Source organism: Pantherophis guttatus, chromosome 12 (assembly GCF_059756535.1).
Source record: "Pantherophis guttatus breed Tessera chromosome 12, ASM5975653v1, whole genome shotgun sequence".
NCBI lineage: Eukaryota > Metazoa > Chordata > Lepidosauria > Squamata > Colubridae > Pantherophis > Pantherophis guttatus.
The window spans coordinates 7677080-7692889 of NC_142074.1; the positions used below are offsets into that span (position 1 = coordinate 7677080).

Below are 15810 nucleotides of genomic sequence, written 5' to 3' on the forward strand. Positions count from 1 at the left end.
CGATGTGGTCAGACCAGCCCCATTAATTGGACAGCTGCATCTGGGAAGTTTTCTTGAGAACAAGATAGGTTGGCCACTGCCTTCTCAACCTAACCCTGGCATTTCCTGGTAGTCTCCCAACCCTGCTTAAACATTTTCAAATCAGTCTGGTGCTATATCCTATCCTGTTTGTATAAACTGAAACTTTCTGGCTGAAAAGGTCCTCATGTCCCCATGACAAATCAGCCAATCCCAGCAGCCAAACATTTGGGGCAAGTATTGTTAGCATATGTGCAAAATTCCAAATATGCACATTAACCCTCTTCTACTACAACCATAGTCCCACATTAGTTAGAAAAGTTGTATGCTTCCAAAGGAGCCAATCCCACCTTCGTTCCATTGCATCCTGGGATACCTTGGAGTCCGGGAGGTCCATCCTGACCTGGTAGTCCCTGCATATGGAAAGAAGAACATCAGACATTGATTGGATTATGATGGTTGGTTGCTTGGTTTTAAAGACAGCCATTCAGCCACCATGACTATAATACAATTTACTTACAGGAAGTCCTGGTGTTCCCGGAAAACCTGGTAGGCCTGGAGGACCCTAAGATAAAAAAAAATCATAGACCGAGTTAGATATTATTCCAATATTTAGAGGAAAACAGCATTTTATTTTAAAGAAAGGCCCCAGAGCAGAGAATATTTCTGGTTCAGGGTTGAACTGTGGGGTCCTTAGTGTTCTCTGAGCTTGGTGGTTTTCTTGAAGATGTTTCATTCATAGGTAGCATCATCAGGGCTAGAAAGCAGTGGGGCTTCTGAAGAAGGAGGAACAGGAGGACGACGACTGTGGAATCCTTGATGCTCTCTAAAGTTGCAGACATTTCAGTTCCTAACTAGGGAACATCATCAGTGCTAGAAGGGAGCGGGGTGTGCTTATAAGTCTTAACTATGTATGTATGTATGTATGTATGCATGCATGTAATATGTTTGTATGTCACTATCAAAAACAACCCTTGGTGACTCATTTCTACTTTCTGCTTTATACCAGAAATGTTTAAAAAAATCACTTACTCGGATGCCTTTGGGTCCTGTAGGCCCTGGAAATCCACTATCACCCTGCAAGAAGAAGAAGACAAAGTGTGATCAAGGCCATCAATGGCAGGAACAGATCCCTTGCTAGAAAAGCAGACCTCCATGCAACATCTTCAACAAAGAAGGGCATGCTCTGCCTACCCGTCACCTGAACATGAGAACATAAGCAGTGTTCTGCTGTGTCAGGTCCCTGGCCCACTGAGTCCAGCAGTATGTTTTCACAGTGGCAACCCAACTATCCAAGGAAGTCCACTAGGCTCCTGGGTATGGGTGGATGTGCCCAGTGGTGGGATTCAAATAATTTAACGACGGGTTCTCTGCCCTAATGACCAGCTGGGTAGGCGTGGCTTGGTGGTCACATGACCGTGTGGGCGTGGCCAACTCAACGTCACTTATGTCAATGGCGCTTAGCTGTTACAATGTAATAAGGGTTAACCAGAGAGGCAGTTTCTGTAAGCAGGGCAATAAAAATTAGGCTAGAAACAACACCAGAATGTTTCCTTTCTGCCTTCCTTACAGGATTAGCCCTGTAAAGTGGGAAAAAACAAAAGATTTCTTCCCCACAACCAGTTCTCTGAACTGCTTAGAAAGTTAACAACCGGTTCTACCGAATAGGTGCGAACTGGCTGAATCCCATCACTGGATGTGCCTTCAGGTTAGCTTTTGACTCCTGGCAACTGAATGGACATATCCCTGCAAGTTTCTTGACAAGATTTCAGACATACTGTGGCTTAACCTTGCTGAGGGCTGAGGGATGAAAGAAAGGGACTGGCTCAAGGTCACCAACTTGGCTTCATGCCTAAGGGTGAGACAAGAACTCACATCTCCCTGTTTCTAGACTGGCACCTTAACCATTACACCAAACTGATTCTCATAGTGTTCAAAACAAACTTGATTCCTGGTGATTGCCTGCATGAGTTTCTGCAGATTTCTTTGCAAGATTTTTCACAAGTGATTTATTTATTTATTTTATTGGTTCGATTTATATGCCACCCTTCTCCGGAGACTCAGGGCGGCTTACAATGCATTAAGCAATAGCCTTCATACTTTTGTATATACCTGCTTAGTAGGGCTTTCAGCCCCCCCAAGTGGTGTTCTTTTTTATACAAAGTCATCTTATTGCCCCCACAATCTGGGTCCTCATTTTACCTACCTCGAAAGGATGGAAGGCTGAGTCAACCTTGAGCCTGGTGAGATTCGAACTTGCAGTAATTGCAGGCATCTGGTGTTACTTAACAGCACTTTAGTCTGCTGCACCACCAAGCTCTTCAAGAGCCACAGACTGACCACTGTTTACTTCCTGGGCTGAATCAGAGGAAGTGGCCCAAAGCCACCTAGCTAGTTTTGACCCTAAAATGGGACTAGAACTCTCAGATTCTAGTCCAGCACCTTCCCCAGCAAACCAGGCTGACTTCTGGTCTGAAAGAAAATGACTGGCTCAAGGTAACCTAGTTGGTTTTGTGCCTAAAGTGAGACTAGAAAGCACGCTCTCCCAGTTTCTAGCCTGGTGTCTTAATCATTACATCAGATTGTCTCTTACTTTGTCTATGAGTCATTCTTGATTCCTAGTGACGATGTGAATAAATCCTTGCAATTTTCTCGGTCAGGTTTTTCAGAAGTGGTTTGCCCTTGTCTCCTTTCTAAGGCTGAGAGAGAATGACTGGTCCAAAGCCATCTCAGTTGGTTTGGGGCCTAAAGTGAGACTCAAGTCTGCCAGTTTCTCTTCTGCTGTTTTAACTACTCTAGTCTCCTAATAGAAAGCAAAATAAACATCTGTAAACAGCTCATCCAAGATGGTACTAACCCTGACAACTGTAGCATCCAAAAGAGCCTTGATAGTACAGTGGTCTAAGCACCCTGTTATTAACACAGCTGCCTGCAATTTACTGCTGGTTCGAATCTCTCCAAGGCTCAAGGTTGACTCAGCCTTCCATCCTTTCTAAGGTAGGTGAAATGAGGACCCAGTTTGTGGGGGCAATAAGCTGACTTTGTATAAATATACAAAAGGATGAAGGCTATTACTTAACGCATTGTAAGCCGCCCTGAGTCTCCGGAGAAGGGCGGCAAATAAATCAAATTAAAAAAAAAAAAAAGAGCAACAGTGGTGCAGTGGTTAGAGTGCAGTAATACAGGCAACTTCTGCTGACTGCCAGCAATTTTGCAGTTCAAATCTCAACAGGCTCAAGGCTGACTCAGCCTTCCATCCTTCCGAGGTGGGTAAAATGAGGACCCAGAGGACCCATAGGCTGAATGTCAGGGTTCCAAGTAACACCCACAACGAAAGAAGACTCCGAGGCTTCCAGGACTGACACTGACTCTGCAAATCACTAAGAGAGGGCTGTAAAAGCACCGTGAAGGAGTATTTGAGTCTTAAGTGCTAGTGCTATTTCCAATCACTCACCTTCTCGCCCCGGGATCCAGCTGGTCCTTCTGGGCCAGGGAAGCCAGGCAAACCGGGCTGGCCTTGCAAACCTGGGAAACCTCGATCACCCTGGGACCAAGAAAAGAACAACAATGAATGAGCTTGCTCTCTGCACAGCATGGAAAAGTGGGATGAATTTTTTTTACAGTTTTTTTTATTATTTTATAATATAAAATACAAAAATACAAAAGCAAATAGTAGGAAACAAAAGGGAGGGAAAGGGAAAGAGAGAAGTGTAGAAAAGAAGGGGAAAAAGAAAAAAAAAGACATTGACTTCCGTCTCCCTCTGGTGCAGTAGAATAAGGCATATCAAACCTCAACTTTTTTACTTTCTATAATAATATAAATTAGCCATTTCTATAACAACAAATCTATCTAATCAGTAAAATCCAAGATCAACGTTTCATTTTTTCCCCACCCAAAGTCCACAAGCTGTTTCCAAGTAGAAACAAAAGTATGTTTTTTTCTTTGATCAAAACAGTCCATTTTAGCCATCTCTGCTAATTCCATCAACTTTTGCAGCCATCCATCCATGGTGGGAATCGAAATGTCCAAGTAGTCTTGCTGCTATCAACATATATAACATCAAAATTCTATTTTTTTCCCCAAGTCCTTTTCAATTAAGCCCAAAAGAAAAGTTTCTGGCTTTATTTTTAAATGCACGTTATGAATTATCTGTATTAGAGTAAAATAGTGAGATGAATTGAAACAGACTCATGGCTTAATCTATGCAAAGTACTACCACCTCTGTCAAAGAAGCAAGAATTACAGTGATTGAATAGATATATTAAAATAGATATATATTAGAGTTACATTTTCTTAAATAAAAATAAAATAAATACATTTCAGTAAAATGAATTAATGCAAGAATTAGGGCTACAGTATAAACTGAAAACTTGGGACACTGTGGCAGGAAGTTCCACATCTCCTTTATTAGCAAGTTTTTTAAGGTGGAGTCTCTAAAGATTTGCAACCCAGAGTCAATTGCCACTTAAGAAATAAACCTTTGATAAGATCTCTCTGCTGATTGCTGATGTCCAAATAACCTTCTCTTCTTTCTCAGGCTCCTCACGATGTTTTCCCTTACTCTTACCATGCAAAAGGCTGCAGCCAGGATCATAAATGCCCGATTTGTTATTTTATTAAAGTTATTACCTAGCACTTATAAATTCTTCTTCTCTTGGCTCTGGACTGAGATGCACAGGATGACCAGGATGACAATGCTCCCATGATAATCAAGATATTAAAACTATTCTCAGCCACCTCATTTATCTTTATATGCTTTTCTGGCTCACTAGCATTCAAAGTTCAGCAAAATTTGCAGTGGATGAATTTTTTGTTCCCTGGAAAGCTGCAATTCAGATCCCACTTCAGTCCAGCAAGAAACCTATAAAGGTTCTGCAATACACAGGTAGTCCTTGACTTATGACTACAATTGGGCCCAAGTGAGAGATTTGTTGAGTTTTGCCCCATTTTACAATCTTTCTTGCTGCAGTTGTAACATGGTTGTTAAATGAATCTGGCTTTCCCATCGACTTTGCTTGTCAGGAGGTCACAAAAGGTGATCACATCACCCCAGGGACACTGCAACCGTCATAAATATGAGTCAGTTGCCAAGCATCTGAAGTTTTGCCATGTGACCATGAGGGTGCTGCAATGGTTGTTAAGTGTGAAAAAAGGTCAGAAGTAACTTTTTTCAGAGCCATTGTCACTGTGAACAGTCACTAAACAAACGGTTGTAAGTCAAGGACTATCTCATTGTCCTACAGTCAATCAGTTGGATACAGTTTAGAAAGAGAAAGCTCATATAGTAAGATAGATAGATAGATAGATAGATAGATAGATAGATAGATAGATAGATAGATAGATGATAGATCGATAAGATAGATCGATAAGATAGATCGATAGATCGATAGACAGATATAGATAGATTGATAGATGATAGATGATAGATAATAGATAGATCGATAAGATAGATCGATAGATCGATAGATTGATAGATAGATAAAGATAGATAGATGGATGGATGGATGGATGGATGATAGGTAGATAGTAGATAGATAGATAGATAGATAGATAGATAGATAGATAGATAGGATATAATTCTTTATTGACCAAGTATGATTGGACACACAAAGAATTTGTCTCCGGTGCATAAGGTCTCAGCGTACATACAAACAAGAAGTGATCTTGGTCTGATTAAGTGCCATCAAGCAGGTGTCAACTCTTAATGAAATGGACACATTTCTCCAGGTTGACCTGGCTCAGCCTGGTCTTTTAGGGCTCTCAATAGTACACTCATTGCTGCTGCAATCAAGTCCATCCATCGAAGTCCAACTCTTTTCGGGGAGACAATGTCCTTTAAAAGTCCAGAAGGTTCTGCTTTTCCACTAAATTGTTATGCCAAGACAGCTGAGCTGGGGGTGGGCTGGCAGGTTTTCCAGAAGTTAATCTCCTCAAACCAGAAACAGATTGTGTCTTTTGGAGGCAGCCTAGCCCCCAAACTGATGTGTTTCATCCTGGAATGTTTGATTTTGTACTATCCTAATGGACTGGCTTGGTTTCCTTCTTTAGCTTACTTTGCATGAGACTTGCGGTCACCAAGTATATCAGAATCTACCCTGGCTGTCCATCTTTCCCATTTCTGAAAAAGCCCCTGGGTGTCCTTTTGGCAGATTAAATGAAAACATGCGAAGCCCTGAAGATGGACTGTGAAAAGTAGGACATTCTCTCACTCTTTCCCTCTCTCCCACACACCCACATATACATGCCTTGGTAATCTAACCACTGAAAAATAACTTATTCCCACTTAGAAGAATTTCTATGAAAGTTTTATTCACTGGAAGGAATTTTGAGAGTAAGTTCTCTTTCATTAGCTTGATTGAGAACTGCTGAGGAGGGGACAGCAACGCAACATTTGTTATATTCTATTTGCATCACACACTGTGGATAGCAGCACAGTTGTTTCCTGCTGATGGACAAAAGGGTATGTTCTTCTGGTGAAGAACACCAGAAGCAAGATCAAAACCTATTTCCATTAACTGTGCCATCTGAAAGGGGGGAGGGGAGTCCAAGAAACAGAGAGGTCTGTCAATTTCTCAAACTATGAATTAGTATTTACAAGAGTCTCTATCTATTGGTTTGGACAATCTTTTCTCTGGAGTACAGCATAGGCTGAGAACATTGCATGGATTCATACACATCAATGCTAGGAAGACAAGTTTTTTCTCTCCCTTTGTTCAGAGAAAGAGGACATGGCTGTTATAATTATTAACATATGGTGTTGTTACAGTGGCCAGGAGATCAAAATGCTATTGCAGAGTGGTTGTTTGGCTTGCCAAGGTACCAGCTGTTATAGGACACACTTGCTCATTTCCCAAGGTGCGCCACAGGAGGGGGAGCTGGCTTCACACCAGAGAGAAAGATGAGGAGCTTTTCCTGCAGCGTTACCCAAGGCCCCCTCCCTTCCTAGAGCTGCCTTACAAGTGGATGCCACAATTAGGAAGGTTCAGAGCTATCAGGAATCTTGACTGCCTGCACAGAGCACCAGCTCATCTCTCCACCAAAGTGGTACCTATCTATCTGTACTTGTGAGTGAAAGGGTTTGAACTGTTGGAGCTGATCATCTCCAGTGTCATTAAGCCACTGAGCCACCACCTTCTATGACATGACTGGAATGTCCCCCAAGGAGAAAGGACTTGAAACGTGAATTCACTTTTTCTAGTGTTTTGGACAAGGATGGCAAGGCCCAGAGCCTTGGCCAATCTTAAAAAATTAAGGAGGCTGGGCCTTGATAATTAGACAAATGGTTACAAGGGAATGGTGAGCTTGTAGACTAGACTGGAAGTTAATAAAACATTGCAGAAAAAGCATTTCATTTCTGTAGTGTTGCTAAGGAAACTAGATGGACAATTCCGAGAAATCACCAGTCAAGTTTAGTTTAAGGGAGTTTGTAGTTGCCAGAAAGCAGAGGTGCTTGTCTGGAAGCTACGCAGGGTCAGATCTGGTTAATATCTGGATGGGGACTAGGATTGTAGGCTAGAATGAGAATTCAAAACAAGCATCACAGCAAATGATAGTGACAAACTATCATTTTTTGCAGCCATGTTGCTGCAAAAAAAAAAAAAAGTACAAAAACCCAGATATTTTTGTAAATTCACCAGAATCTAGCTACACTTCAAAGAGATCTTTACTTCTGTAAAACAAGTGCCTTAAGAATTTGGGAGGAGTTAATTCACCTCTTTTATTGTGTTCCTGTTTAAGAAAATTCTGAAATCATATCAGCATTATAATAGCAATGTGCCACTAAATTTCAGCTCTGCAATTTAGGTTCAGGGCCAAGTGTGGTTCATTGGCTGAATCCCTCTGAGCTAACCCAAATCAAATGCAACCCATTTCTGACCAAATGCAACCCATAGTCCATGTGAAAAAAAAAATCACATGTTCGTTATTGGCAACTAGGCAGTGAGCCAAACTTTTCAAATTCAAGACATTTTAAGCCTGAAGCAGGTTTTTTCTGACCTTAAGGGGAAACATTAGGATGCTGTTCAGATTATACTGGAGATATTCTTCTGAGTTTTCCTCACATTGTTCTAGCAGCTCAGAGAGTTGATCAGAGTTGAAGATGGGGTTTCAAGCTTGCAGCATTTACAATCAAAACATTTTGGCCAACTCTAACAGTTCCAAGATATTTTAAGGGTTGACTATGATATGTATTTTGGGTTGCACTCAGACATGGTAAATCCAAAGGAAGGATGTGTTGTATTACCTGCATTGCATTGCAGTGCAATGAAATTTGCAAGGAAGGAATTTCAGAAAGTGAAATTTAAGTCTACTACTTAAATTTACTACTTAGCTTTAACCCAGAATCTCAGCTTCTATTGACCCCAATAATGACAGGTCAAGGTTCAGAAAATTCTGAAACATAAAACTTAAAGAAGTATGTATGGAATACTAAGATCAATCAATCAATCAGAATAGAGCTGGAAGGGACCTTGGAGATGTTCTAGTCCAACTTTGTGTTCAAACAGGAGACCTTAGCCTACACCATTTCAGACAAGATGGCAGCATGTGTGTTCACCCACTAGTTTTTCTAGGCTTAATTCTCATGTGAGGGCTATCTTAGATTCAGAACTGGATTCACACATCATGTTGTGGCCAAGGAAAACTATGTTATCATTTGATTTATAAGTAATTGTGGTTTTCAATCCATGATTTATGATAAAGATAACTGAATCATCCAAGATCTAAGTGGAATGACAGTTCGGTTTGAGCCATCTGTCTTTCAGTTTGAATTGTCAAATTGATTTGTTGAATCAAATTAATTCAAACTGTCAGTTCAATAGAAAGTAACTATTAGCCTAATTTATATTTTGGTCTTTCTGAAACAAGCCATGGTTAATCTTAAATAAAGAAAGTGACAGCAAGGAGCCTAACTTCCCACCATATTCAGGTGCTTCAAAATATTTTTATGGTGAGCAGATTTAAATAAAATTTGCTCATTTTGCAAAAACAGATTGATGAACCAGAAAGCAACCAACTAATTTGTCAGGACATATGTGAGCAATAGCAACTAACCATAATCCTTACATGCAATCCACAAATAAGATACCACAGACTAATATTGAGACTGGGCTAACACAACTTTGCCCTACTTGGTTTCCTTTGACCCTCCCCCAGAACTCCCCATGAGGTTATGCCACATTGGTTGGGGAATTCTGGGACTTTTCATCCAAATACAAATGGGGAAGGAGACTGTGTCTTCAAGTCACAGGTGGACACCTGGTTGGTATTAGGGGACATTGGACTTGATGGACATCAAGTTTGGCATTGTAGGTTAATCTTTATTGGGGTTATTGTTTGTTACTTAATAGGAGCTCAAAGCAACAGACATGGCATTCCTTCCTCCATTGTCCCATGCTTGTGAGATATGTTGGGGTAAGAGATAATAACTGGCTTAAAGTCATATGGTGAACTTCTTTGGCTGAGTGTAAACTTAAAACTACATCTCTTGGACATCCGTCTGGGAGTTTTCTTTAAGATCCTACTTGGCTTAAAGACCTACATTCTGAGACTGCCACTGAATAGCTTCTCACTCAAAATTTGTTCATAGGACTACCTAATCCTTGCATGAAATAGAGAGCTACTGAGGACACCTAAACGGCTATAGGCAGTCCAAGATCCATGTGAATTAAAATGCAACATCTCGCACATGGGAAGACATTGGAGAAAGTGCCTGGAATCTTAATAAGAATTCACCTTCCAAATTCAGGTAAATCCCTCAAATCTCCCAACTCACTGCTTTTAGACTTATAAAGATAAAAGATTAAAAAGGCAGTGGGTATAATTCTCAATATTCTGCTTCTAAGCGACCGACGCTTTAAAAAGAAGACCCCAACATTTGCCCTGCTACTTTCACAGAAGGTTCAAACAAGTCCAAACTTAAACCTGAAAGCTTGGATGAGACTTTTTTTTTTTTTTTTTTAAGGACAAGGACTCCAAACACATAAATTCCCTCGATTTGGAAACCGTTGCAAGTTTGAACAGCACAGATAATTCTCAGGGGGAAATTATAACTCTGGCCTCTTTCCAGAGAATCTGAATCATGGGCTATAATGGGATACTTATGGCACATCAAGCATCAATTTTAAAAACAGAGAACATTTTTTTTTCCCTTGGGGGAAAAAACTAATTAGGTTAAAGGGATCAGAATTTGGGTCAAAATGAAGAAGGCAGAGCATTGGAAGACGATGTTTTGAAAAAGGCATACAACAGAATAATTGGCGTACTATAAGGATACAAACCCAGGCAGCCTTCAACTTACAACCATTTTGTTTAGTGACCATCTGAACTTACAACAGCACTGACAAAAGTTACTTATATCCGGTCTCTGTCCTTACAACCATCACAGCATCCCATGGTCATGTGATCAGAATTTGGGTGCTTGGCAATTAGCATGTATTTATGAACACTGCAGCATCCTGGGTCATGTGATCACCATTCGGGACCTTCCCAGCCAGTTTCCAGCAAGCAAAGACAATGGGGAAAGCTGGATTCGCTTAATGATCGCATGTTTTGCTTAACAACCGCTGTGATTTTGTAGAGATTCTCAGTCATCCAAGTCATGGTTGTCCCAAAGGTGCTTTTTCAGGAGGCAACTGGACTTTCTTGGTTTTTGTTTTGAAGACATTTCGCTTCTCATTCAAGAAGCTTCTTCAGCTCTGACAACCTGGTGGTGAATGGGAAGATTTATATTCCTTGCAGACATCTAGCGATCTGCATCCTTTTGGAGGGTGGTTGAAGCACTTGGAGGTTTATCTGTGTCCTCCTTTGAATGGTGTAGGAATAGGAATGGATTTCCAGAGAAAAATTGCAGACTATAGGAACCATGAGCACTACTCAGGGGACCCTGAGGACACAGAAAAACCTCCAAGTCCTTTAGCTGAAGAAGCTTCTTGGATGAGAAGCAAAACGTCTTCAAAAGGAAAAACAAGAAAGTCCACTTGCCTCCTGAAAAAGCACCTATGTTTGTCTGTTTATTTGTTTGTTTTATTAGATTTATATACCGCCCTACTCCCGAAGGACTCAGGGCGGTGAACAGCCATAAAGTAAAACACATAAATACAAAATTTAAAAGCAGAATAAAACCGAATTAAACAATTTGGCCCAAGAACCTTTGGTTCAACTGCTGTGGTTCAGTTAACAATGATGGTTAAACAAAATTGTAAAATTGGGCATGATTCACTTAACCTTGCTTAGCAATGGAAATTCTGGTCCCAATTGTGGCCATAAGTCAAGAACTACTGTATCAGCCATTATGAGAGAGATGGATATGCTAGGAAAATGATCAAATTCTTGGTAAGTTCTTGAATAATTATATTCACACAAATCAAGTAGGGCAGCTAAGCTTCAGGCTTGTCAGGCAGATAATTCTCTCTGAAGGTCATTTGTTTGCTTTGGAATTAAAGAACTGAAAGACACCAGTAGGGCACACAAATGTGAGATCTCCAGCAAGCAAAACCAGTGTGCACTTCTGATGACTTCTTGAAGAACTGGGATGCTGAGTACCTGGCGCAAAAGAGAGCAATCTGTGCCTCAACAAGGAACACGAAGGATGAGCAATGCCCCACGTAAAACAGAGTGCAACACTCCTTCCTGGAGAGCAGCTACAAGGATCTCCCCTTAGGAGGAATCTGGTTCAACAAGGTAGAAGATTGACAGGATACAAATGCCAAGCCCAAAGAAATAGAGCACCCTTTAGGGATTGACAGAGGTCTACTCTTACCAAATCTGTACATACATGTGAAAAAATTACAACGAGGTAGACAATTCCAGAAAAATCTTTCCCCTAATATGTTAGTTTCATGATGAATGGCATTTTTAGAATACAGGTACCCTTCAACTTACAACAGTTCATTTAGTGACCATTCAAAGTTACAATGGCACTGAAAAAAGTGACTTATGACATTTTTCACACTTACAGTATGACCTTTGTGGCATCCCCATGATCACGTGATCAAAATTCAGATGCTTGGCAATAGACTCATACTTATGGCCATTGCTGTCTCCCAAAGTCATGTGATCACCTTTTGCGACCTTTTGACAAGCAGAGCCAATGGGGGTGTCAGGTTCACTTAACAACTGTGTTACTAGCTTATCAACTGCAGTGATACACTTAACAACTGTGGCAAGAAGGGTTGTAAAATAGGGCAAAACTTACTTAAAAATGTCTCGCTTAACAACAGAAATGTTGGGCTCAATTATAAGTCAAAAGACTACCTGTAATCATCTACAGCTTGCAATTAACCATTCTGAAAGGGGTTTTGAAACCCATTTGTCCAACCTTGATGATCAGGGATGATGGGAGCAGTAAAATGTTCACGTATTGCTTTAAGCATAAATGTGATACATGCACCCAACATTGTGGCATTAAGCACAGCAGCTGCCTCAATGTTATGTATAAAGCAGCTTCTACAAAGCCATAGGTAGAATTAAAGGGTAGGGGCTGTTTGAAGCCTTCATTTGGAGATTTAAAGTGTGGACTCTGCACTGAATTGACTTTTGACAATTAAGTCAGAAATGAATATGCCCTCCCAATCAATTTTAAAAACAAGTAATATCAGATAATATCAGATGGAGGATGTCAATTAGATCAGAACTCATCTGCACATTTGGATAAAATATGGCTTATTCTAATATGCAAATAGAACAGTTTTAGTAACTTCTGACATTCCTGCCGATAATGCGTAACCTTATTTGCTTTCTCCAAATTTCTCAGTCCCAAATTGTGTCATAACGGTTAATCTTATAACGCCCCTTCTTTTTATCAGAAAACTTGGGGCTGTTGGCAATGCAACCTCATTTAACCTTTCTTTCTTGCCAAAGAAAGGGCTTGGCACAGGTACATCTGCATGAACCTTCAACAAGCATCTTTGCCAAGTTATGACTTCATTCCGTGGAGCACCTGGCGAGAAAAAGGTGCCCCTCCTAAACAGCTTGGCCTGAAAGCATGCTTCAAAAACAGAGTGTCCAAATTAGGCTGATGCTAAAACTGTAGCAGCACCTCAAATTATAGAAGAAACTCAAACTCTTCAAGTCAGCTTGGAATTTCAGATCCAAACAGCTAATTGTTGGAGGACTTTTAGTGAATATTCACTTTAAAGGCTGATTTCTCCAGTTCAGTGATGTGGTTCACACACCATGTTATGTCATGCTCTGTGTAATTATGATTTGCAGAATAAGCCATAACCACTTTGTATATAAAGCTAGGCCATCAGTCATGGTCTTCAAACCATTGTAGTTGGCTTCTCCTTAATATTAAGCCAAAATTAAACCTCATTAGGAATTAGCATGGTGGGTGAATCAGATCACATGTGCCCATAACATTTATTTGTACCAACTTGATACTAGAGCTATACATAATAAAAAAATACAATTCACAATGTGATATACAAGAACAGGCATGGAACGTATCATGATGAATTCAAAGACCACTAGGATGAAATAAAAATTAACTAAACAAAAATCAAAATAGCTGAAATCTCATGAGGTGTCAGCAGTCTTGTGTGCAAATTGATCAAGAATGTAAAAGGATATGTAGGATTTTTGCTTGAGATTGTAGAGATCTCAGGGTGAATTCATCAAGATCTTATGAGATGTGGAGAAAAGACCACTCTCTAGCAATCTATAAGATACTCCAAGCAATGGGAGAACCATTGGTCACTGATCTATGCAAAATACGTTGATGTGTTTTGCCAAGAACAGGAGTCTCCAAACTTGGTAACTTTACCACTTGAGGATTTCAACTACAAGGTGAGGAATTCTGGGAGTTGACGTCCTCAAGTGGTAAAGTTGTCTAGTTTGGAGATTCCTGGAGGAACATCTGTAAAGCAGTTCTTCAGGTTGACTGTCTAGCACAGTGGCCCCAACCCTTTGGGTCTCAGGGATCGGTTCTATGGAGAGAGGTTTTTCCACGGACCCAAGGGGACATGGTTTTGCATGCTGCCTGCATCGCTTCGCTTGTTTCCACGGCCTGGTTCTGGCATGCCGTGGCCCAGTGGTGGTCCATGAACTAAGGATTGGGGACCCCATGTCTAGCACAAATTTACACTTCCTTCCAGACTCACCTTTTCTCCTTTTTGTCCACTACAGTCACACTTAGAGCTTGAGGAACATCCATGGCATGCCTAGAAGGGAGAGAAAGAAGCTCAGCGTGAGATATTAAGTGGTCTTTGGATATGAAGAATTACTCCTCAAAAGTTAGCGGGGAGCCTAACAACTCTGGAATGCTTCATTGTGGAACTAAACATGGTAGATGTACCAAACAACAAGCAAGCAGATAATTCTAATTACAATCTGCAAAACAGGAAGTCAATTTCAATGATAACTGAGCAATGAAGCTCACTTAACTGTTTACGTTAATAAAAGGAGGGAAAACACATTATTCACTTATCGACCTATGTGGGGGTCTGTAGAAAAAGAGTTGGTTACTTCTGCTTTGTAGAGATACAAAAATAGGGCAGTTTCCCTGCTTCTAAGTAAAAACCTAATTGCTGGTTTTGTCCTATCAAGACCAAAGTCTTCTGTCCTTGAGATTCTCAATATGATTCCTTCCATGTCTCTAAACACTTCAAAAACTCCCTATTTTGATCATCCACCTTTCTGCTCTCCTCATCCTCAAAGACTTCAGCATCCCTGTGGTCTAGTACAACTATTACAACATCACAAGACAGCTGTGTTGTTCAAAGACGCCCAGAGCCCTCACTCGTTACTCCTACCCCTAATCGTAATCCTGGCACCACCAACCATAAACCCCCTCATGAAGCCATCTCCTTCTTCTAGCTGAGGCTTTTTAAAGCCCATCTTCCCCAAGACATTTAAAGCACCTCAAAGAGAGATGGATGCTATACATCAGGGATATCCAACCTTGGCATTTTATGGACTTCAGCTTCAAGCATGGCTGACTGGGGAATTCTGGGAGTTGAAAGCCACAGTTCTTAAAAGTTACCAAAGTTGGATATCCCTGCTATAAAAAACTGATCACACATAACTATAACAGAATGCTTGTCTTTCTGTTGTTCTTTCAGCCAGATTGCAGCTTAGATGGCATTTTCCCAGGGCAAGAGCTGATCCTGATCTTCAATCAATCAATCATGCAGGTAACACACACACACCTGTATGTTGCCTTTCATTTCGGATGATCTAATAGACTCTTGCAAGATAAGTTTCCTGGACAGGGAATTCTGGGTACCACAATCTAGCACAGTTGGAAGCAAAAGGTCTATGAAAGAAAGGTTGTGTAAGTATATCCTTTCCTCCTACTGAGGTAGTCCTCGACTTACAACCATTGATTTAGTGACTATTTGAACAGCATTGAAAAGAAGTGACTTACAACTGGTCCTCATGCTTATAACCATGACAACACTCCCATGGTCATGTGATCAAAATTCAGGTGCTTGGCAACCAGCATGTATTTACAATGGTTACAGCATCCCAGGGTCATCATTTGCAGCCTTGCCAGCCAACTTCTAACCAGCGAAGTCAATGGGGAAGCCAGGTTTGCTTAATGACTGCATGATTCACTTAACAACTGTGGCAAAAAGGGTAAAATTGGATATGACTCACTTAGCCTCCTTGCTTAGCCATGGAAATTCTGGTCGCAACTGTGGTTGTAAGTCGAGGACTATCTATACCTTCAAGAATCTGGGACTGCCTCATCAGGTAAAATACTTGTGTGTAATAACTTTTGAAGAACAGATTAATTGGACACACCCTTAAAATTAATTAAAACATTTCCCTTTGCAAAGACCTGCACGTAG

At 40.7% G+C, this 15810-nt stretch overlaps 1 protein-coding gene across 1 annotated transcript in view; it reads right to left on the reverse strand.

Moving 5' to 3' along the window:
- Positions 1 to 15810, reverse strand: part of COL4A5 (collagen type IV alpha 5 chain) — a 133426-nt gene that overhangs the window by 76378 nt on the left and 41238 nt on the right. Inside the window, exons 2-6 of the mRNA XM_034435040.2 lie at positions 14119 to 14178; positions 3473 to 3562; positions 1051 to 1095; positions 539 to 583; positions 369 to 431 (exon numbers count right to left, since the gene is read on the reverse strand). Of these exons, the coding sequence (XP_034290931.1) occupies positions 369 to 431; positions 539 to 583; positions 1051 to 1095; positions 3473 to 3562; positions 14119 to 14178 (303 nt within the window). The remainder of the gene's footprint in view (positions 1 to 368; positions 432 to 538; positions 584 to 1050; positions 1096 to 3472; positions 3563 to 14118; positions 14179 to 15810) is intronic.